At 37.8% G+C, this 24519-nt stretch overlaps 1 protein-coding gene across 1 annotated transcript in view; it reads right to left on the reverse strand.

Annotated features, from left to right (window-relative positions):
• The window catches only part of LOC104547940 (fibrillin-2-like), a gene marked incomplete at both ends in the record, with an annotated part of 39673 nt that overhangs the window by 7463 nt on the left and 7691 nt on the right, over window positions 1-24519 (reverse strand). The window contains 2 exons of the mRNA XM_010193813.1: window positions 7128-7253; window positions 10898-11095. Of these exons, the coding sequence (XP_010192115.1) occupies window positions 7128-7253; window positions 10898-11095 (324 nt within the window). The remainder of the gene's footprint in view (window positions 1-7127; window positions 7254-10897; window positions 11096-24519) is intronic.

The raw sequence follows: 24519 nt of genomic DNA on the forward strand, positions 1-24519 counted from the left end.
ATCAGAGGCATCCTACCTCCTAGAGTACCATTGACTGTAAAGGATATCATAACTAACTACATGTAGTCATGCAGTATGATGTATTTTCAATTTGAGAAGAGTAAGTGGAAACACTTATTTATAAACACATTTATTAGATCCTTGAAGTACTAATAAATAGTAGTCCATCTCTTCTGTAAACTACCAAGCATAACTGAAAGCTTATTTCTCCTCTCAGTTTATCTATAGACAATCCATCTACAAACCCAAAGATGGAAGTTCCATTAATTCTGGAAGACAACATCCCAAAACAGAACAGAACTACAGTCCCAATGAAAACCCTGTACACTGTTGATAAAAACTTATAGGCTAAAAAAGAGAAGGGTCTAGGTTTTTCTTTTGTTCAGTTAAGACATCACACCAGTGCTCCAGATATCTGGAATTTGGTACAATCCCTGTAATGGGCTTTTCCTAATTTTTTTAGCTCTGTGCCCATTCCTTGAATCCTTCCATGACTTGCCCAGTAGTGGAAGGAGTTGTCCTGACTACTGTGGAAAGTCTATAAATAAGCAACACAGAAGAGCTTACAAATAAAATCAATAATGTTGAACACTGAGCTGGATTAATTTTAAAAGTAATATTTTTCCCAAATAGCCTAACCTACTTAGTCACATGTCTACACATGAAGGCATACACACAGAGTTACACATGAAAGGTGCTCTCATGCACTTTGAAAATTCTTGAAATTGCCATTAACTTCTGAAAGGTCAGTGTCAGTAAACTGTAATCTAAGGATCAAGGTAAATCCAACAAGCTGAATGTATGCCTTTTTGCTGATTCTTTTTTTAAAAAGAAACACAGGAATACAATGCAAGCAAACCATAGAATGGTTTGGTTTGGAAGGGACCTTAAAGATCATCCAGTCCAACCTCCCTGCCATGGGCAGGGACACCTCCCACCAGACCAGGTTGCCCAAAGCCCTGTCCAACCTGGCCTTGAACACTTCCAGGGAGGGGACATCACAACTTCCCTGGGCAACCTGTGCCAGTGTCTCACCACCCTCACAGTAAAGAGTTTCTTCCTAACATTCAGTCTAAATCTACCCTCTTCCAGTTTAAAACCATTCCCCCTCATTCTATCGCTACCTGCCCTCGTAAAAAGTTCCTCCTCAGCTTTCCTGTAGGACCCCTCCAGGCACTGGAAGGCCGCAATAAGGTCCCCCTGGAGCCTTGTTTTCTGCAGGCTGAACAGCTCCAACTCTCTCAGTCCGTCCTTGTAGAGAGAGTGCTCCAGCCTCTCTGATCATCTTTGTGGCCCTCCTCTGGACCTGCTTCAACAGCTCAGTGTCCTTCTTATACTGGGGCCTCCAGAACTGGACACAGTACTCCAGGTGGGGTCCCACGAGAGCAGAGTAGATAGACTAGCCTAGTAAACAGTCCAGCAAAGCAATGTTTATTCCTTGGCATAGTTCTAGCAAAATCCATTATGGCACAAAAAGAACATGAATATTCCTACTTATTCTAACCATAGCTATTGTTTCCAGGAGGAACAACAGGAGAAAAAACCCTAATCCACAAAATACATCTGGTTGTTTAAGGGCAAAGAACATAGCAGGAGATCTCAAACCCCTCCATCTTATGTAGAAGACCTGCCATTAAATGTAGAAGGTCTGAACAGGTAGTGAAGATTTCAGCCTTTGCCTCTGGACACTGGAGTCTTGCCTGGATGCTGACTCCAAATTGGATTCTGTCCTTTATAGCCAGCAAGTAGCATTTAATCTGGTTTTCCATACTTAAAGGAGGAAAAGGAGTGAGCAGAATATTCCATACTACCTCACTTGAAAATAATGTTTTAAATAAAAAACTTTATTTAAACAATGCTGTTTCTACAAAATAATTTTTCTGTACATAGGTTCCAACTCATAGTAGACCAATTCCTTATATCCACCCCTAAGGCACAATCCATACATATAATTGATGTAACTTCACTCAAATGACCAGTCCCACTAACTGAAAGTATAATTATTTGGCTATAGTTTTATCCTATCATCTCACATTGAGAGATTATGAACTCTCAAATACTTTTTTTTTTAATAAAGTTTGAATAAAACTATTGGCTTGGCTTTTATTCTCCACTCCATTCTTGGAATAATGTAAGCATAGTATTACACTAGTATAATTCTGGCATTACCACCTTGGCTGTGAAGCATGGGGAAATGGACAAGTAGCAGTTTCATGATGGTTCCTCCCCCCTCCCGCTGAAAAAAAGGTGCAAGCTGGGGACTGTGGGTTGCTATCTGCATAATTCTTCGTGGGGAATTATGTGACTAGAGAAGCTGGTGGGGTTGCATTAACAGATGTATTTCAAAGAATACCAACTTAAATAAAAGCTCTCTAATGAAATATGGTACAACTGACAACACAAACCCAAGATGAGCAACAACAAAGCATACATTTCTAATCTATACATCACCTACACAATCAAATACGCTACATGTTTCTTTAGCAGTTACAGCTGGTTTTGCTTCAGCTTTGAAATGATGAGTTGATTACCATTCTAACATTTTCAAATCCACTCATTACAGTGAGACATCATGATCACATTTTGGAAAACATTCAACACTTGCAATTGTTTTTGATAGTTGTTTGTATTTGATAGCACAATAACAAGAAAATGTTTCTGAATTTTTTGTACTTTATGTTGTGATGCTCAGTAAACTCAAGCTTGAATTCTATTGAAAGATAATGTGTATTCAGACTTTTTCAAAATCATGATAACTGTACTTACAGCTTGATATCTCACATAATACAAAATGACCATAAAAATAGCCAGCTATGCAAAGACAATTACAAACAGTAGACGCTTATTCACTTGCTAAATGTTGTGTAAACATTGCAGAAGTACATTGCTTAGAAGCTAATGATAGCATTAAGATACCAACAAAATTAATTCTGACAGGTATATGTCAGATTTAAGGGGGGTTTAGCTAGCTGTTAAGTTCACTGTGCCTGTGCTCTGAGCTGGCAGGATACAAGTTAGCTCTGGTGTGCAAGTTATATCCACATCAGTACGGTACCACCTCTGACCTGACAGTAGTGCCAGACATTGTAATATCAACTCAGTCATAAACTAAGTTGCATGTAATTGTTAATGATATCTGACAATTTACCTTTCCAAATTATTAGCATCACAGCATCACAGAATGGTAGGGGTTGGAAGGGACCTCTGGAGATCATCTAGTCCACCTGCCCATTCAGGTTCCCCTGAAGCAGGTTGCAGAGAACAGCATCTACACAGGTTTTGAATATCTCCAGAGAAGGAGACTCCACAACCTCTCTGGGCAGCCTGTTCCAGTGCTCTCTCACCCACAAAGTGAAGAAATTTTTCCTCATGTTGAGCTTGAATTTCCTGTGTTCTAGTTTGTACCTACTTCCCCATGTCCTGTTGCAGGGCATCACTGAAAAGAATCTGGCCCTATCCTCTTGACACCCACTTTTTAGATATTTATAAGCATTGATAAGATCCTTCTCTTCTCCAGGCTGAACAGTCCCATGTCTCTCAGCCTTTATCATAAGAGAGATGCTCCAGTCCCCTCATCTTTGTAGCCCTCTGCTGGACTCTCTCCAGTATTTCCATGTTTTTCTTAAACAGGGGAGCTCAGAATTGAACACAGCGCTCCAGATATGATCTCACTAGGGCAGAGCAGAGGGGAGGTTATTCTCAACCTCCTTTGACTTGCTGGCCACACTCTTCCTAATCCATCCCAGGATGCCATTGGCCTTCTTAGCCACAAGGGCACAAGATCAGAAAAAAACAAGTAGTGTATTAATATTATTATACATCTTCATACTTTGTTTTGATTCATTTATTACTAATGTCCCACACCTCTCACTCCTGCTACTCAATAGGGAAATAAAACAGATGTTGTGATTTTAATACCCAGTGATCAAGCAGCGGACAATTCCAACAGCAGCTAGGGATTTTGCAGTTAGCAATGAATGGAAAGGGATGCTTCAACCTTTGGGCTTCTCTCCACATAGATGGAGAGGAGAAATAAGATAAGTAAAGGGTCACAAGCTGATAAGCATGGCGTCCTTTTCTATAAAGAGCAGAAGCAGTGGATATGTGGTCTCAGTTACCTCCTTTCCACTTTTTCCAACATGGGCAAGCCCAAAGGAGGGCTCTTGTGAAGGTAGAACAAAGCACCTTACCCTCTTTCTTTTCTTCTCATTACAATTCTCCTTCCTATACTCAAATGCCTCATTGAGGATCTAAAAATCTCTTATATCCCACTCAGCCACTCCTTCCTGTTTGCCTTCCTAGCAAGAAAAATCCCACTACCCATTTTGCCTCCCACAGAAATAGGGAAGGATGTGCTGCTTATTTCATGCATGGCAACCTGTGAGGAACAGAGCAAAGCAGAAGAGTAGACGAAATGCCTTGGACTTAATTCTTCCAAGGAAAGAGGCTCTAATTACAAATTTTCCTTTCAGTCATCTTCTTTCATAGGATTCCTCACACTACTTGGTGCCTTCTGGTTTCTCCCTCGATCCTGCAGAGGGCTGTGGAGATAGTGCCACAGTGTCCTAATGGTCTACAAACCTTGTCCTGTTCTGTAGTCTTCAAGGTATAGAGATTCTTTTTCCTGGTGTCAGCAAGGCTTCTGCTGTTCCCTTACTTCTAAAATGGTTCAAATGGACCTAGTTTCCCTGTGAATGTGATTGTGCCCTGAGGAGCCCTAAATATCTGCGCATGTGTTTGACACCTGTCAGCACACTCTTGTATACAGTTAGGGAGATATACACTCACCTATGCATAGATACATACACAAACTGCTTCTATTTCTCTTCAACTATGGTAATAAAAGCTCTATTTATACAGTTGCAGATCTACTTCTTGCAAGCTGCTTCTTGGAAGGTTTTAACAAGATATAGCCAGGTTTCCCCTAGAAAAGCTCATGAGAGGAATATCATGGTGTACTGAGCAGAAACTGAAATTAGTCAACATTAAAAAAATAAAACGAATAAGGTGGAGGACAGGACTAGAGAAAAATAGCTTTGGGGTACTTTTTACTTACCCTTCGGTAGTCTAACAACTTGCAACACCACCAGATGAAACATATTCACTTATAAAATGTGATTTTCAAACTGATTGTATTTAATTTCTCTGTCATATCTGTATCATAGGCAAAACCATAGTGGGTTTTCTGTGAGGGGTTTTTCTTGGGTTTTTTTTTTGGTAGCGAGAGAGAACTATGGAGATAGCCCTGTAAGAAGCTACTAGAACCTCTAAATGTCAGACCCACCTCTGACCAGGGCCAAGCCAATCAGCACCTCTGTGAATTAATACTTTTAAAAAATGTGCAGCACCCAGCCCACCCTCTCAATTGCCCTGACCTGATCAGCATGACCCTGGATGCAGGTGGTGTGATCCTGGCCTGGCCTGACTAGGCTGGACTGACTCAACCTCAACTTAAGCTCAAGCCCCACTGCAGCTCCAGTGCGAGAGAGAGAGCCAGGAACTCTTCAAGAGCCATCAGAAGAGACTTGCAGCAGAGAGTGGAGTGACATGAGGAGAACAACTGTGCAGATACCAAAGCTGGTGAAGGAAGGAGGGGGAGGAGGTGGCCAGAGACAAGGTTCCCCCTGCAGCTCATGGCGAGAGCACAGGTTGACCTGCCTGCAGCCCATGGAGGTTTAGCTGTGGAGCAGATCTACACGAGCAGGTGGCTGCCCCTGAAGAGGCCTTGACTCCAGGCAGTGTGTGCTGGAGCAGTTAACCTGTGAGGGAACTGTAGCTGTGGGCAGACCCAGATTGGAGCTTTGTGAAGGACTTTTCTCCTGTGGGAAGGGTGCCACGTGGAAGCAGAGGAGTGGGAGGAGTCCTCCCTACCCCTGAAGAGGAAGGAGCATCAGACACTGCATGGGATGAACTGACTGCAACCCCTATTCCCACCCCCCTGTGCCACTGGGCAGAGGGGGAAGATAAAGAAACTGGGAACAAAGCTGAGCCCAGGAAAAAGGGAGGGGTGGGGGAAGGTATTTGACTTTAAGATCTGGTTGTATCTCTCATTGTTCTACTCTGATGTTACTGGTAACAAGGTTAAATTGTTTTGTTTTTTTTCTCCGCAAGATGAGTCTGTCTTTTGCCTGTGACCATAAGTGGTGAGCAAAAAAAACCCAACCCTCTCAGCTCTTATTTGTCTAGGCCTACAAAATGGCATCACGGGGCTCAGTTGCCCACTGTGCTTAAACCACGACAAAAACTAAGGAAAACTCTGAGAGGACTTCCAAAATTGGCTACAAACTATGTATTTGTATGTAACTGAATACTGAGTATAATGTCATTGGTAACATATGTACACTGCTACCTAACCACAAGCCAACGCCTTGAACAAGCAGTCCTCTGATCTTTGTAACTTGAATGTGAAGGTACCCACTGGTTGGGATGAAGTTTGAGTTCTGATTTCTTTCAAAGGCATGGCAAATTCACGCAAATCAGTGAATTCTTCATCAAACCCACAAAAACTCAGGATTTTTTCTATAGCATTACTTTAAACTACACAGAATTGCTGCTCTTAATTGTATCAGTATGTTTACTGAGTAAACATGATCTATGTTTATTAAACAATGCTTATTAAACATAGTCTACTTGATTTTGCATCTAAAAAAGGACATTTGCCCTGTATTTCTTACTTACCCAGGCTCTTCAACACAAACCATACCCAGCAGTAACTTCTTCCATCCATTATCAAAACCACTACATTGGCTTTCCATGCTGTAGTCAGTAGTCTGAAAATACCTGCCTGTACTAGAGCATTTAGGACATTTTTGAGGAAACAAACAAAATCCTAATAACTCAGTTGTAGTTATGTGATGTGTGGTCTTTATCACTAGTTCTAAATTTTGAAACAGGATAGATACTTCCTTTACCCAAATGAGTCAGACAGAAAAAAATATCTAATACAAAATATGAACAGGCAAGTAGAACCAGATGATGCTGTGAAGAAACAAAAAGACCAGTACAATGATGTTATGTCCGTTCATGCCAGAGACTGCAACTATTTAGAAACCTTTCTTTCATTACTGAAGCACTCTAATGCTTTACTTAACCACTTTTTAGGTATGTTCTCTGACAACATCACTTACCATCACATTTTTGAGTTTCCTCATTCTGTTTGTGACCAACAGGACACTTGCACTCATATGAACCTACTGCATTGATACAGATTCCTCCTTGGCAGACTCCAGGGATAGCCTGGCATTCATCAACATCTACAAGGACAAAAAAGAAGGATTACTTAACATAAGATACAAAACTTCATCAAGGCTTTTGCTGATAGAGAGCTTGGAAATTATTAAAATATTAAAAAACCCCAGCAAACCCCAGTACATTTCTCTACCTCAGCACCAATGTAAGATATGGCAATAACAGGAGTAATGTAACTCAGATCTTCACATATTGTACCTGATTCCATATAAGCTCAAAATGTATTACATTACTGACTTATGACTCACATAGCTCAAATACTTAAGTCAAATCTACACAGCTTACTGCTGTTATCCCATGACCTCAGATTGTTCCTTATATATGGCCACTAAAAAACACAGATTTTTATTTTGAAAGCATCTCTACTTGTACATATGGACTACAGCTCTGTCCACCTTAACTAGATTTGATAATTCTTGTTGGATATTCTTTCTGGACAGAAGACAAACTGCTCAAATCAGTAGAAACTAGGTGCTATTCAGCCAGAGTAAGTTGTATGGCAAATGATCTGCACAACTTTACTGAAGTGATAAGTGGGACTAGAATTTCACAGATTGCTCTAGGTTGGACTGTCAATATTAAATAAGTGTTCTTAGAAAATACATTGCCATTTTCACTTCACACCCTACTTTCAGTAACTTCCTGTATTATTTTATTTTATTATGTGCTATTTCCAGTTCAAATTGTGTTTAGGATTTTTGGTCGCCACCCTCATTTCTTTATATATAAAACATCCTGTATTTCTGTAGGTTTTTACACAAAAGTATCACATGACTCAATGTGCAAGTGCAAATGGGCACTTAAAGTAACACCAAGGATCACAGAGGCCTCTGTGAAATTATTTGTACTAAAGCAGACTGAAACTTTTTGTACACAAGGAAAGGGAGGACAGGGTTTAGACTAATGCATGATCTACATATCAACCATAAGCATTTAGCTTTTTTGAAAAGCCTAGCTATCAGAGAGTTCAGAATTAAGCAGCCATACTAATTCCTTCACAACAAAATTTCACATGCATCCAAAATTTCATAGAAGAGAGAAGGCTTGGAAGTTTTGTTCCAAAACCTAAAGAGGATCTTTCGTGAGATTTCAGGTAATATTTCTTGTCAAACAGCTTGCCATTTAACAGAAGAGGCAAAAATCAACTGATTTTGTTAGTTCTCCAAGCTGTGAAATAGAAGTAAAGGGAAGACCCCATTCCTTTGCAGACTGTAGAAAAGGTAGCCACATGGCTTCCAAAGAGTTTCCTCTGTGCAGAGATCAATTTCGTATTATTTTCTCTTCTTGGATTACAGTAAGTATAGAATTGAACTACAGAGTTAAAGTAATACATTCCCTATTTTTTAAAAAACCATAATTTTATTTCACTCCTTTCTCTATTATGATTGAAATAACTGTTTATGATTACTACACTTTTAAAGTGTTTAGAAAAAATATTTCTTCATCTTTTTTCTCCTGCAGATTTTTCACTATGTCAAATAAAGAATTTTAACCATTATCCTATTTTCCATTTTCAGTCAGTTTTCCTGTTAGTTTAGATGCAACATTAAATGAAGCAGCTGGTAAACTTTATTTAAGACGCAGAAGAAAGCATCTCTTTCCTCTTCATATTTATGTTTGTTTTCTTTCTCTTTTCCTTTTCCCTTCCACAACCAGATCTTTATCACTATGGATGCAGAGAACAAAGAGATGCAGATGGGGGAGGACAAACATATTAAAACCTTATCCATTCAACACTTTTTCATCTAAGCAGGTATAATTGCTCATAGACAACGAAAAAGGCAAATTTTATTTATTTATATTTTTTTTACCACTGGATTTGATTTTAAGTACACTTGCTGAAGAAGTTTGGATTTAGTTCCTGAATCTGTGCTGATTTAGTCAGAATAGTACAATGCCCAAATGCAACAGCTAGATTGTAAATGGGGCTTTATCAGAGGCATGACCTTTCTGCAAGCATTTTTCTTCTAAAGAACTAGTGCTTGGTGAAATCCAGTTTACCTGGAAACCAAATGTTTCATCTCTGAAGTATTTCAAGGAATCTGGACATGATTTAGCAATATCTAGACAGAAGATGTGTTCCATCATTCACTCACACCCAGCCCACCTAGTTGCTCCCTTCCAAGTAAAACCTAGTGTTTGTCTTCGGACACTTGGGCCTCAAAATGCATTCATCACATGCAGTATGCCTGTGCTTGGTGTGAACTTTGTAACTTCTCTAAGAAGAATATTAACCCTGTCACAGAGACCTGCTTATAAATGAAATGCCTGCAGTATCCTGGCTGTACTGTCTCACACAGATTTTGGAAGCCAAGTGGATACAATGGATACACAGAGACAGAACAGTATATAGACACTTTGTGAACTTTATGAACAGAAGACAAACAAACAAACAAAAAAACTCTGTAACCCAAAGTTATTTGAACCTCTGATTAACCCCAGGTTGACTAGAGTTTGACTGATCAAAAAGGATTCTGCTCTCCTTGATTGTTTATTTCATTATACAGATCACAATCAGAACTCAAAGAACTGTGTTGACTTACAGCATCTGATTTCAGCCCAAACACTAACCTTACTCTGCACTGTTAACAGATGGAGGAGCTGTGCTGTGGTAAGGTCTGGTCTTCTCATTTGCTGGGCCTGAGCTGGCGTGGCAGCAGCTCAGGCACCACCAGGTGGTGAGTGCAGACACCACAGGGAAGGGTGTATGAATCACTCCCTGGGCCTGTGCTTTGGTGGTCTCGCCTCACTTGTGATGCCAGCCAAGGACACTTCTGGCAACTGAGTGATACCTGTTAGGCATATTATAAGGAATTTTGGAATAGAAGCAGAATAGTCCCCACTCGCAGGGTGGTGTAATTGTTATCCAAGTAATGAATGCCTTAGCCAAATAAACCTCACTTTGTACCTTACACTTGGAACCTTATTCCTTCATGCGGTAGATAGTAACAAAGAGCCTGACCATGACACAAAATGGTGCAGCAAGCAGAATCCAAGGATAACAGGGTAGAAGCTTATTTGGGTAAGCATGGGATTCCCCCCAGCCCTGGTCTGACAATGCTTGGGTATGAAAGCAAGAAAACTTTCCCATTTCTCAAACATTTTATCAATCTAGACATAGAAGACTGCAGCACTGCACTACTCATGCATTTTTTTAGCCTAGCACAAATAATCCAAACCGAACAGATAGAAGGTTCACTATGTGCTTTATCTAAATGATGACATATTTTTAAAAAGTCTATATAATAACTACCAATCACTTCAGAAAGAAAACAACTCAGTAACAAGAAAGAGTGAATTTTCCAGTAGAATGAATGAAGTATATATTAAGGGCTACAGCAACATAAGCCAGTTGCCTCATTGGTGCTCTAGTACAGTATCTGATGGCTCTGCTCAACAGACATTCTGACTTTTTTCATGCTCTGTATTTATAGCTCCCTGATTGGCATTCATTTTTTTTCCAGGCACTTGAGTTTTGTACTATATGTACACTAGCTAAAATCTGGAAGCAGCAAAACATATTCAAATTCTATCAAAAGTAAGACATAGAACACACACAAGGAAAACAGTAACTTTAAGTGGACACAAGGTTTTCAAGATGCATATCAGCAACAAAACAGCCATGGACACTTTGAACCAGAAGGCTTACCTTGACATGATCCAGTGCGAATATTAGGGATGAAGCCACGACGGCATGGCTGAGGCTGAGCAGGGCACCTTTCACAGGGGTGGCCCCATGCTTGCCCAATGGTTGCACAACAGAGGGTTTTCGTGCAAACAATTCCAGATAGCTGGCCCTTACACATCTGGTTCTTAACTTGTGTGAAACATGGGCCTGTTCTGTAATCTGGAAAAAAGAAAAGATCACTGTAGTATACAAGACAGTGTATCAGTAAATATAGAAGGAATATTTTTCTTATTCCAGTAGATACCTATATTGAGAAAATTCCAAGAGGACCTAGAAATTTAAGTTACGTTACTGCTTAAAGAAGTAGCATGACACCTTCCACTGAAGGTAATAATTTTCACAAAGTTATCTTATTTTCCAGTGTATTTCTTTCTAATAGGTGTAAGTAATGAAAAACAACTGGACCCAAAACTGATTTGTGCAGTGACAACATATCCATAAAAAGCCATGAAAAGTTGAAGAGTTTCACAAACAAGCAAGCAAACAATCAAAAGAGCAGATTAAATTAAATAAACAAGGACCAGGAACTACAGTCTGCAGCAGCCACACATTTGTTCACTCCTCATTGATCAAGGTGCATGTCAGCGACCGTCACAGAATCAATGTCCCTGCTGGAATGCTTAGTGCAAAACAGTGCTACCTGCAGAGGACTAATTGGTAAACCACCTTTTCTTTTCAGAGGAATAACATGAGATAATACAACATATTCAAGCTCTATTAAGTACACTGAATACGCCATACAAACTATATGAAAAAATACTCCTAGTCAGATTCCTGTAAACATTTACCTCATGAAGGTTCAAGCTGTATAAAGAGAAAGATTTTTGTATCTCAGGAGGCAACACAAACTAGGAACAACAATTAACTGGAATTCTCTAGGAATAAATGAGAAACAGACGGTTGCTGTAAACCAGATTTCACATCCTTATGGAAAATTTAAGAGGGGAAAAAAAAGGAAGAAAACACAAAGCTTCCACTCAAACTCAATCACATGCAAGAAGGCCTAACAGTGGGCTTATGGCTGCTCTCCCTGCTGTATAGTCCTAGTCTCCTTTTTTCCTCCTGAAAACAGAGTCCAGTACTGTGTGGGTCACACACTGTCTTCCACCCTCTTTCATTAGTGCGCAACTAGTCTCACAACCAAGCTACAATAGGGTAATTAATGCACTCGAGAATTTTATACTTTCACCCTGAAGAATAAAAATAAGATTCTTGACATGTTTGGAGAGGGAGAAAGTGGTTTTCCCAGTGAGACCTCATATTAAGGTTTTTGTGGTTTGTTTTTTTTTCTTCTCACTGAGACACAAGAGTTTTAAAGTAAAAGCTAGCTCAAACAGAAATAAATGTTCTGCTCCCTACCTTTGACAAGGTTCATTCAGGTATCAGTCTGGGAAAGACATACACACATACATTTATACACACTAGCAGTTAATTTCATCTAGGCTGTTCACTTTAAATCAAATTAAGCAATTACATAAGTATCCACAACAAAAATGCCTAACAATAAAAGGAGATTAAAAGATCTTAAATACTTCATAAGGACTTTGGATTTTAATCTTTCTGGATTTTCATTAGAAAATAATCTTCAGAGTTATACCTTCAAGCTTCCCCTGTGTCCATCAAGCCACAAAGATAGTACTTTTAGTAAAAGATGTCCATTAGAAAAAGGTTTCAGTGATCTTTCATCCAATATACTGGAAGACAAGCAGCTTTACAATGGTCTCAGTTTAATTGCATCCAAGACTCTTGTCCAATTGGAGAGAGATGAATTTTTAACGTAAAATACAGATCCTGATGACTAGTAGCAGAAGACTGTGATCTCATTAAGCTATAGCCTCACAGGACAACAACAAATATTTGAAACACAGACTCCAACCACCAAATATTTAGATTTCAGTAAGTCACCGTAATTTTGTCTGGATTTTAGTTATAAGGTAACAATAAGGAAAGGAGTCCACCACAGATTATGACTGAATACTTCTTTCATATAAAGTATACTCAAGGTGTCACAAAGACTGAGGAGAATTCATGATAGACTGCATTTAACCTGAAAACCATGAGCAATGGTCAGCCTCCTATCAGAAGAAAAATAGACCCGCTCAGAATTTAAGAACTTAAAGCAGCGAAATTAAATTTTTATTCTGGTGAAAACAAAGAGGAATTTCTCTATTGAATTCAATGGCAACACTGGAAAACAGTGTTTTCTTGGAAAATAGTACTGTGCTCTTTAGTAAATAGCTATATTATAATTTACTGCCTAGTATCATCTGTAAAAGCATTCTCAATGTCACACAGCGAAAGTAATGAGCCTCATATGCACTTAAAAAGCTTTTACTACTGCTCAATGAGCAGACTCTCATTCAAATTCAAATTCCTGCTCTTGCAGGGGGGTTGGACTGGATGATCTTTCAAGGTCCCTTCCAACTCCTAATATTCTGTGATATGTCAACTCAGTTAGCTACCCTACTAATATGACAGTAATACATGATTGAAAATAGTCAACTCCTTTCATTTTCTCCTTAATGATTGAAGTACAAGTAAAAGGCAGATTCTGGGACAGTCTGTGGTCTACTCTACATATGGAGAGCTGATTATTTGACTGTAACCTGCACATTGGAGAATTTTTGTCCAAGTGACAACTGCAGTCAGATCAATAAAGATTGAGTCTTTCCTAAAAATTAAGATTGATTTTAGATTCCTCATGAATGAGATTCTTAAAACATGAAGCTGAAAAAGTCGAAAGGATGTGTGTGGGTAAACCTGAAAAGACCATGTATAAGTCACTAGCAACACTGAGAGTCACATTATAAAATATAATAAATATCAGAAGAAAGTAAGATTTCCAGTACTGCAAGGAAGCATGACCTCTGGATCCACACAAATCTGTATGGGAATACCTAAACCCCGTACTACTTCTGAAATTGTATTCTGCATCAGCCCACGTAGGCATGGATCTGTTCCTGGAGGGCTACTCAATGTGCAATTCCTCTGCAGAACTCAAGCATGACGGCTGGTCACACATTCCTTACTCCATGCACTCAGATGAAAGTCCAGTTTTTCATGGAGGAATACCCCCTATAATGAAATCAAATAATGATTCATTATGCATCTCTCAAATTGCCAAAGCTCACGTTCAACAGGACTGATAATCTTGACAACCCAGCTCACTTTGGAATTCCTACTCAGAAAATAAGTAGTTCTGCATCAGCATTGTATTCTTATAGCATCTGCTCTCTGATGTACACTTTTTTAATGTGTGGGCCAAACTTTGGATAACATGAATTACAGCAGGAGTAGAAATACAAATTATGCATTTTCTGGTTGGTGTTCCATAGGAATATACTATTCAAAGATATTCCATGTTAAGAAATTTGGAATTAAGGACTTAAACTTGAGTTGTGAATTATACTTGAGCTCCATTACCTTCCCATAAGACAGAAGACAATTACATGTATACTCTGTCAACTCTAGCAATGAAAAGTTCCATCCGGAGAGTGTGTTTGAAAGAAAGATTAGAGAATATAATCAGACTAAAAAGAGCATTTGTGCAAGAGATTATGAATGAGTTAGATAAAAGAAGGAGTAATACAAATACACCCATTGCTTAATGTCCTATTCAGTTAAGAAACTTACACACACACATACACACGCACACACACATATATATACATATGTGTGTGTGTGTGTCTACCCGTGCCTTAATAAACAGAAAATGCATGAATCATAATGTTCATGTTCTATAACCAAGCAACTGCCATCAGTGTAAGTCTGTGGGAGGAGATCTAAAATTTTGACTACTGCAACTTAAATACTTGAAGAAAAAACAAAATTATTGTTAAACTTTCAGGTAGATTTACAAATAAAAATAGACTTAGCACAAAATGCTGAGATCCTGAATGATACTTCAGAAAAAATTACATATAAGCAACAGATCCTGAGCTCCTAAGAGAACATGCAGCTTATATAACCTTGGGCTACAGAAGCAGAAACCTAGCAGCTAACCATTTCCAGACAGCAACAGGGAAATAACTCGCTATCTGCACCAGGCCAGAGTGGTTCCTTGCACAGGAATGCAACTGCATTTCAAACAGCATGCTAAAAAACTGCAAAAATTATGCAAAGAGTTACAGGAACTATATAAGATTTTCGAAACATGAATTATAGTAGTATTAATATTTTAAAATAATACTGTAATTAAAAATACTATCAATAATAAATGTATTCATTTTAAAAAATCATTATCCATTCAGTTCATTCGAAATGAAGTCCAGAGGTAAAGAGTTTGAGTAGCAGCAGTAGTAGTCATCTATCCTAAGAGGTAAAGGTAAGATTTTACAATATGAAGGGAAAGTAGACATGTTCGAGCTAATAGTAAAGTACAGCTGTTTACCTAAAGGTCCCTAGTCATGTAGTATACTTTTACTTATGGGAAGAAAACATACTAAAACTAGATGTCATTCTGAAGATACTTTGCAGTTTCAAATGAAGCTGTGGATTTGATTCAGAAATTACTACGTGAGATTCTATGGTCTGTTTTATACAATCAGACTATATTATTAGAATGGTTCATCTGACCTTAAAAACCCTGAGTTTATGAATTAATCATCTTTTCTATATTGGTTTTCTTGTCTCACAGTTAAGTGTTTCTTCATCTGCTTCTTTCCTAGCATTGATGCAGGAATAATTTTGCTGGAAAGTAGATATGTTAGAAAATATGTTATAAATCATTTGTTGCTTAGAAAGTGCAATGACTTTGGTGAAAGAAAGCGATTTTCAGCACATATGTGTTAGGTATTTTTTGTAATTTCAGTAAATTACTCTTAATATGCAGCTCTACCAATAATTCAAACTGTAAATATAATTAAATTTCAAAAGAAGTACTTTTTTCTTGGCATCAACATAAAAACCCCCTAGAAATAGCATGCAGGACTTCTAAAACTAATTCTGTTCTTTCATGGAAGTGTGCATTCTGTATTCAAAATGGGACTATCCAACTATCAAGGTTCTTGGGATCTTTTTTATTAATTCCTTTTTAAAAAATTACAAATCTAATCTAATTTTCCCTGTGTTTTTCAAAAGGCTATTTGACAGGGAGCCTGCTACAAGGATTAAAAACATAAGAATTATAGTGTTTAGTATGGTCCGATATCCATCTATTTTGTTTTTCTTCCTCTACCTCTGGCCAAAATCAGATTATTTAGATGAAGGTGTAAAAAGTGTGCTCTAACATGGGATAATCTGTCTGCCACATTAGGTTTCCTCCTGGTGTCTAACACTCATTAGCTCAAAACTTGAAAGACAATGTTTAACATCCCAACTACCAGTTGCCATTCAGGACATAACATTAACATATTGTGTTACACATAGAAGGATACCATTTCTATCTGAATTTTGCCACAGTCTTGGCCTCCACAGTGTCATACTGTGCTAACTAACTACTCCTGCCCATTAAAATTTTACCTTTTCTCAGGTAACGAAAAAGAGAAAAAGTGAGACCTAGAGAAAGAGGAAAGCAAAAAGGCACCTAGGCACGTTGGAATGTCCACTGCAAGTTATCCAGAAGAATATGAAAACTTGAAGTTTCTTTTCCTGTGAAAGCACAGACTGAAATTCTAACCAAAGGCTCCCAACACCAAAATATTTTTTCTGTGTAAAGCCCAACATTACCATTAGCAGTGCAGCGGCAGTCTCCTGCAGCTACAGAAAGCCTGTGTAAAAGCTCCAGAAGGCTAGGACAGAGACCTGGAGCAGCATAACATCACATATCCTGTGCTTCATGTCTGTGAGTGCTAGAAAGACTAGCAGGAGGGAATTACAAAGTCTCTTCCAACATTTTTAGTTAAACAAAACTCCATAGCACCATAACTAATTAAGGAATCAAAGTGTCTGGAAGCAAACATTTTTAACTATAAGTTAAGACTGCCATAAGACCTTTTACAGAACCTCTCTCCCCTAAGTACAATTTACAAATATTTATAAAGGGATGAGAAAGTAAGTCATTTCAAATTCTACGACCTTACCTGCAGGCTCAAGTATAGTAAACATCTTATTATTATTATTATTAATGATGCCTCAAAACCCCATTTAACACATCAGCATTATTAGATAAACAACTTAACATATGGAACCTAAATGCTAGAAAGTAGTACCTGCTGTTAAGGTTACCAGGAACTTTACTGCCTTCCACAAAAAAATATCACAGTGAGTGAAAGTCCAAGAGACTGGAATTCATGTCAGGGAACCTTCAGAGCTTAGAGCTAAAGTCAATATTGGCAAAGATCTGAAGTTAAGTTCACCCTGCTAGAAGATGCTCCATTAGAAGCATGGAGAAGCAACTGTCTTTATTACACCTCTGATAGGATGCTGTGGCAAATTTCCACATAATTTCCACTGACATTCAGAGGTCTCCAGAAACATGAAACTTATTTTGCCTGGTTGCAGCACTTGTTCCTTGACTACTGATGAGACTTTTCAAAGAAACTGTATCTGAATTTTTCCTCCTTGCAATATCAAATCAGAATGTTTCCATAATTAAAAGTACAACTGAACTCCATCTTCCTGCAATGGGAAATCCCACAATGTGTGACATGGACGATAATATCAGCAAGGCATACCCCATTTGCCCACTGATTCTGCATAAATGACAGCATTGCCTAGACCTCATGTTTCAAAAAAAAAAAACGGGGGGGAGATTAGGGCTTTCCTTGATTAATGCTTCATGCGAGTATGAAAGGGTTGGTAATAATCATAGTTACACTTGAGTTCAGATCACAAAACTGAAAGGCATGCATATTCAAATATTATTCTTGTTCAGCTCGAACAGTCACAGGATGCAAGAGGAAACTTTAATATGTTTGTATTATTAAAGATTATCTAAAATTGTTTTTCCTTCAATATTTTAACCATCCTAATATTGAAAATTGTTCTTTCTGCAGTAATGCTTAGCCATCAACAATGAGGATTAACCATAAGTGAGGTTTCAGAGGTAAGAAGCTAGATGAACTGCACTGATTCAGGCTTGATATAAATAAAAAGCATTTTTTTTCAAAGATTACATCCAACAACTTATGGAAAAAGAATCCTTGGCTGAAAATGAGAGCTAGACTCTTGAAAAAATGAAAGAGACTTTGCAAAGCTATTAATTTCTCTTGGAAAAAATAGTCTATTGGCAGTACAGATACTAAGACTAAGACGTTCACATAAACCAAAGCCTTAATAGTAAAGTCTAAGCCTCCTTCTCCTGCCCTTTTTCTTTTTAATAAAACTTGCATGTTAAGTCCTTAATTGAGTATTTAACACATTTAAGTTAATGATTAAACAATAAACTATGTTCACAAACAACTAACATCAAAGTCTTTTAAACATTTTAAATTGTGGATCACTCACAGTTGAGCCATGTCCCCAGAAGGTTCTTTAGTCATTGTCTGATACAATGATTTTTATAAAATTTATTTTGATATGTGAAAGTGGAGAAGAACAGATCAGTTGAAAAAATTTTTTGAACATTTATGTTGACTATATCATGAAGGCTTGAACATTTTTATACAGCTGACAGCTTTCATTTTCAGGCTGAACTTCCAATACTGTTCTACTGGTCCCACATGACCATTTCTGACCAGCTCCTGCGATGCAGTAGTTTCCATCACACAAACTCCTGTGATTGATTTGGCAACTTAATATACACATGGCAATTAAAAAGGGAGTGGAGAGCAGCTCTAAATGAAAGAAGAAATAAAAGCATGTGTAGTCCTGCAGTCTATGTGGGCTTTGTAGCTTTTAGCAAAATTCCAGCTCCCACCAGTACCGCTGTCATGTCCATTCTAAGCACGTTCTCATTCTCCTCTTGCTGGAATAGCAAAAGCAACTCTTTTTCGAAAACAAGATTCCTGGGTTTGCACACCCATTTTAATATAATTGATACGATGTAAGTTTTAAGCAGGTAAATTAATAGTATAGTATTATCTGCAGATCCTTAAACTCTTTTTTTTTAGTTAAAAATAATGCTTTCTTACACACCTAAGCACACATGAAAGGATGGCAAAGTACCAGAAAAGCAACAATGTTTCTGAAATAAAATGCAGTTTTCTGTAATTACTCTCAACATTGTAGAAAATGTTTCTAACATTTTAAGACACAAAACATTCTGTAAAATATACACACACAAAATGCAAAGAAAAAGAGAATCAAAGATATACTTTGCTTTTGTCATTTATGGAATTTAGTTGCTTTCAAAAGTAAAGTATTTCCACATACTTCTAAACTTCTTAGAAGACTGTGTTGCCATGTGCAACTGCAGTATCATACACTGACTGCTACAAAATTTCAAGTGTGCAATAAAACCTGGGAAATAAATATACCTGAATCTTTGTTCCAGCAAGGTCTCCAATTTTGATTTCTTCAGAGCTTCTTGTAAATGTATGTATTTCCTTATACGTCCATAAGTCCTGCTACAGCATAAAGTTTGTATCCAAGTCTGGATTTTGGACTCTTAATGAAATAACTCTATGAGCAAATACTTAACCCACAAGCAGACACACAACAAAATATTAATCACCAGTTATCACAAGAAGCTACAGGCTGAACTACCCTGTGCAAAGTGCACTCAGAGACAAGAAATCACAAGGCTAATATTTAGCAAGGTTCAGCTGTTCATACCTACTATCCTAATATTAGCTTCTTACGTCTTGGCTTTGCTGAGATGTCTACAGAACTCAAAGTGGTGAAGTAACTCATTGTATCATGCTGTCGTCTGCTCTCTCCCACTATGCTTCTCCATTGAGCCAGAGGAATTCCCAGCAGACTGGCATTCTGTCCCACAACTAGGCTCCTTAAGAGCCACAGCACAACAGTACTCCACTGCAGACCCCCAAGCCTCCAAACTTTAACAGAAGGGAACCCAGAGGTTTCCATACATACAGTCTCTCCACCATACAGCCACAGGTAAAATCAAAGTCCGCCAAATACCAGAAGACTAGAGTGAAGCTAAGGCCATTTAAACCCTCACTGGGAGGGAACACTGTATGACCAACAAAGCTTTATAGGTTGAACAGAGGAGTGCAGAAAGATTCTCTGTTACAGCCTGACAGCTGGATGATTGATTTTCAATGACAGAAAGGATTCTCCTCACCTTTGCTGAAACTCCGTACCCTGCACAATATCTGCAAAACTTAAAATTAGCTAAATGTAACTTAAACTTTTGTGGTAGGTGAAGAAGTGGTCTAATTTTTTTCAACCCTCTGGCAATCTGTGTGCTGCTTTGTGAGGTCAAAAATAAGAAGGAAGGCACAAAAGGAGATGATGTTTACATGTTAGCCTCCAGCTGGCTGCAACCCAGAATCAGAACAAAACGTATTATGGAGCCTCTTCTGAAGTTTTGATTACAAGTGAATGACTGCAGTCTCTCCCATTAACTGTATGCTTCTTAGCACTCATTTTAGGAAGGCCTTCAGAATGTATCATACTTCCAAAAAGAGGAAGGAAACATTTCATAATAAATTCCTGCATCAATTAAGAAAAACAGGCTTCATAAGTCCCAGGAGATCAGAAACCCTATTAAAACCATGGACATGCAGCTGAATGCAATGGTATTAATTGTTAATGTAAGTAGGAAAAACAACTGTTTCACACATGCTCTTAGAAAAAAAAAAAGTCACATCTAGCTTGCAAGAAGCACCTCTCCAGATGACTGTCTAGACTATCCTGATACTTTGTTTGAGTTGATAATAAACAAAAAACCCAGTCAGTTACTATTTTTTTAGAGATCTCTCTGTGGAGGGGCAGAAGCAGTTTTCTCTTCTTCAGTTTTTTGTGTTTTGTTCAGCAACACAAATGAGCTTTAGAGATCTACCTCTTTAGCTTACACATTATTTTCAGTGGGATGCTATAAAGCTGGGTATCTTTTAACAATCAAAATATAGGACAAAGGTTACAATTTACTGCTGTTTCTCATGCACCAAGCTATCACTCTGAGGTGGAATAAACCAACCCACTTTTGTCACTCCAGTATTTTGCAAGCCTGGACGCAATGTACTCTTGATTGGCTTCAGCAAACTATTCCTGAGAATATCTGCATTACTCTTTTCCATATAATTTTAGCAGAGTTACTACAGCTTTTAAGACATAGCATAACTAATGCTTAAGACGACAGATATGGTTGAAAATCTGAGGCAGATGACATTTAAAGTGTAAACTTTCATATTTATTTCATTTTAAATTGAACAACAGTTTTATACTAAACATTTCCTTTGATAGATAACTGCTGTGCCATACTTCACTGTCAAAAATGATGAAACATTTAATTCTAATGTCCAATATGCTTTCACCAGTTACATGAAGCTTACTTTTTGACTGTTTCAAGCTGACTAACAGAAACATCTTCTAGTCTCTATCCTTCAGTTTCCCTTTTATATTTCTTATAGATTGGATCAATGCTACAGCATTTAGGTAGCAAAACCAGATCTATGTTTAAATGCTAACAGTGGTCCTAAACTTGAATTCTGCTCTTAATCAAAACTCCTAGTAGCTTCTCTGGGATTTCTGCCAGTTCAGTGCAGAACTGAACACAAAAAGTCTGTTTTCATTGGCTTCAGCTCCTCCTTGGAAATCTGCAGACAGAAGACTCTGATCCGTCTGTCAGCAGAGAAGAGGGTGATGACGGCAGCATGCTACCAGCCTTGTGAAGGGCACTCCATGGGAGGGAAGGCTATACGCAGAGAAGGACAAGGAAGTCACGGCAAAGAAGGAAGGACATATGTACACACAACATCGTTGTTTCTCACCAGAAATAATTGAGAAAGATCAAAGTCAAGACTTCTGAAGGCTAGATCTGCCAGCTGCTCGGAGCCCCTGAATTCTGTAAAATGTGATCTCAAACACAAAATTTGTCAAGGAGCTGGTAGCAAAAGAGACATAGTGAAAAATACCAGGACATGCAAAAAACACAGGAGAAGAGAGAAAAAGAAAATTATTTCAGAATATCTGACATCTGTCTAATCTCTCACCATAGAGCCACACAGAGTTCTGTCCCCTCCACACCCACCCTCCTGCCTCAACATTTAGGCAGTTTTATTAAACTCTTTTTTTTATTAATCAAAGCAAATACAAGGTTTACAGTGAATGACTATGCCCTTTAAGGGACCAGTACAGAAATCTTACTAATCCTTCTTTTTCAGACTCAAGTTTGCATGAGAACTGTTCAGGCGTGACTGAACAATGCATCTGTACTTTTGCTCTTTTACTTCTTGCTCAACCATTAAGCCCCAGTATAATATTGCAAAAGAAGACAAAAACACATATCCAAAACCTTCTTTTCACTCTCTCTGAGCCCTCTTTTGGTACCGCTGCGTACACAGATCATGCATACACACACTCAAGGTAAAACAACAATTCAATAATTGCATTTTATGATGACACTCTTTGCGGGCTTTACAGGAGTAAGTTAGATGATTGTATGTAACAGCAGTGACAAAAAATATGTAATTATTTATATAAAGTTATGCATTAAAAAAACAAAAATATATTTATATTTCTTATAGTAAAAAATAGAAAATACCCTCCTCATATCTGTGCATGTACAAACATATATTGTTACTTACACTCAACACTGTCAACAGTACAGCAGGTTAGCATATCTTTACTATGTTTGCTTGCACACTCCTGTGTAGGAATTTGGGAATAACAGCATATAATTATATATAATAAAATTTGAGAATAATTATATAGCTACCAAAACTACAACCACTAAAAACACCCACAGCAAGGATGTAACTAACACTACCAATACATTCCACAAGCTTGAAGAGTTTAACAGTAGAATTCTATTTAAGACTACTGATGATGTGTCTAAGTGGTTTTTAATTTACATTTCCTATTTCTCTTCCAAAAGATATTTTTTTAATACTAGACTGACAACAAACAGTGCAGATCACCAGAAACTTGGTACCAATAACTGGGGTGGCAGAAGAATAGAGAGAGAGAGACAGACAGACACAGAGGGAGAGAGAGAGCAAGAGGGGGGAACATTCAAAGCCTACTCAAAGTATGTCAGTTGAAATTTTAATTTTCAGTGTACTAGTAATAAAGGCTTATGTTTGCTGTTTTCTTTTGATTAATTTTTTTCACTTCTGACCCTCTGGGCTATGAAGCAATTTCAGCTAGCAATTCATTAATGTAGCACAGTTCAACATTACCAGACATTGTTTTAAATAATAAAAACAACTATGACTACGAAGTGTCAATTGAGTCCCTACCTAAAGCTGAAACATTCAAAGGACAAACACTAACCCTTCACACCACTCTGTGTGATTTCCATCTCTTCTCGTTCCCAACTTTTAAAAGTGAATTAGCACTGCTGATGAGAATGGGTTGGCTCCTTGACTGTTTTGACCAGAAAAGTAACTTGTAAGAATTTGTACTAATACAGCTTTTTTACTTTAGATACACAGTTTTACCTAAAATGTATACAGAAAGGTAAGCTATTTTGTTAGACAAAGCTGAAACAGGTGAAGAAAAATTGAGAAGTAATTGGGATTTGTGTCTCCTTACCACATCTGAAAAGACTCAGGCTCTGTCTGGTTTGTTTAATTATGTAAATCAGATTAGTGAGAGGTATCTTTCCCCCCAACAATTCCTTAAGAAAGCATCTCTGTCAATGTGCTTAATCAGTGTCTGTCACTGTATTTTTAGACGTTACTGAAAATGAACACAGAAGAAAAAGCATATTCCATGTATTCAAGGGCTTTTCCTTTCTTCCTTTGGGGGGCTTAGTTAACCTAAATGATACGAACAAAAATCTTTCCACTGCATTTCAACACAGCTGGATTTGTTAGAAGTTTCTGTGTTAAATTTCTTAGGCAGTCCCCATCCTTTCCTCTCCTAATCCATCCTACACATCTATTTTATTTTTTCCATTCTAAAGTGTAAAGTGTGAAGAGAGGCAGAGTGAAAAAGTGACACAGTTGTATTTTTCAAGTACTCACAAAATCTTAATAACAGATGAAAGCATTTATAAAAATATTACTGCTATAGTATTGTAGTTTAAAAATAGGCATGCACTACAAGTACGGTAGGCAATAGCCATGCTTTTGGTTCAGTTCGTAGTAATTTTGAGCCTTACATGCTTCATTTAGACCATAAGCAAAGTAACTTCAGGCAGAGGAGTGGTAATAGAGTCAGAATGGAATTTTTCAAACATAAAACTAGAAAGTAATACTCCTTTGGAGTGTAGTAGCATTAATAAAAAGAAAATATACTGAAATGCAATTACACCAGAAGAAAACAACTCTACTTCTTTAAAAGCTACTGTCTTAGAAAAAGAAACAAAAGGAAGTTCCTTTGTTAGAAAGGTTTTTGCTTAACTGATGTGAAGGATTGTGGTTTTAATAACTTTTATACAGTTTTACATTTTAAGATACTCATTGAGTTATAAAAGTTTTCACTGTCTATGATACACTAACCAGAAATGAGGTGAAATTATTCTCTAGGCAGAGAAGAACAAAGAACTCCCATTATTCCTAGCATCAATTGTGCTTTGGATACCTTGCCAAGCGGAGCTAAAAGGATAGGTTTACTCTGCTGATGATGCT

Source organism: Mesitornis unicolor, unplaced genomic scaffold (genome assembly GCF_000695765.1).
Source record: "Mesitornis unicolor isolate BGI_N332 unplaced genomic scaffold, ASM69576v1 scaffold8851, whole genome shotgun sequence".
Taxonomy (NCBI): domain Eukaryota; kingdom Metazoa; phylum Chordata; class Aves; order Mesitornithiformes; family Mesitornithidae; genus Mesitornis; species Mesitornis unicolor.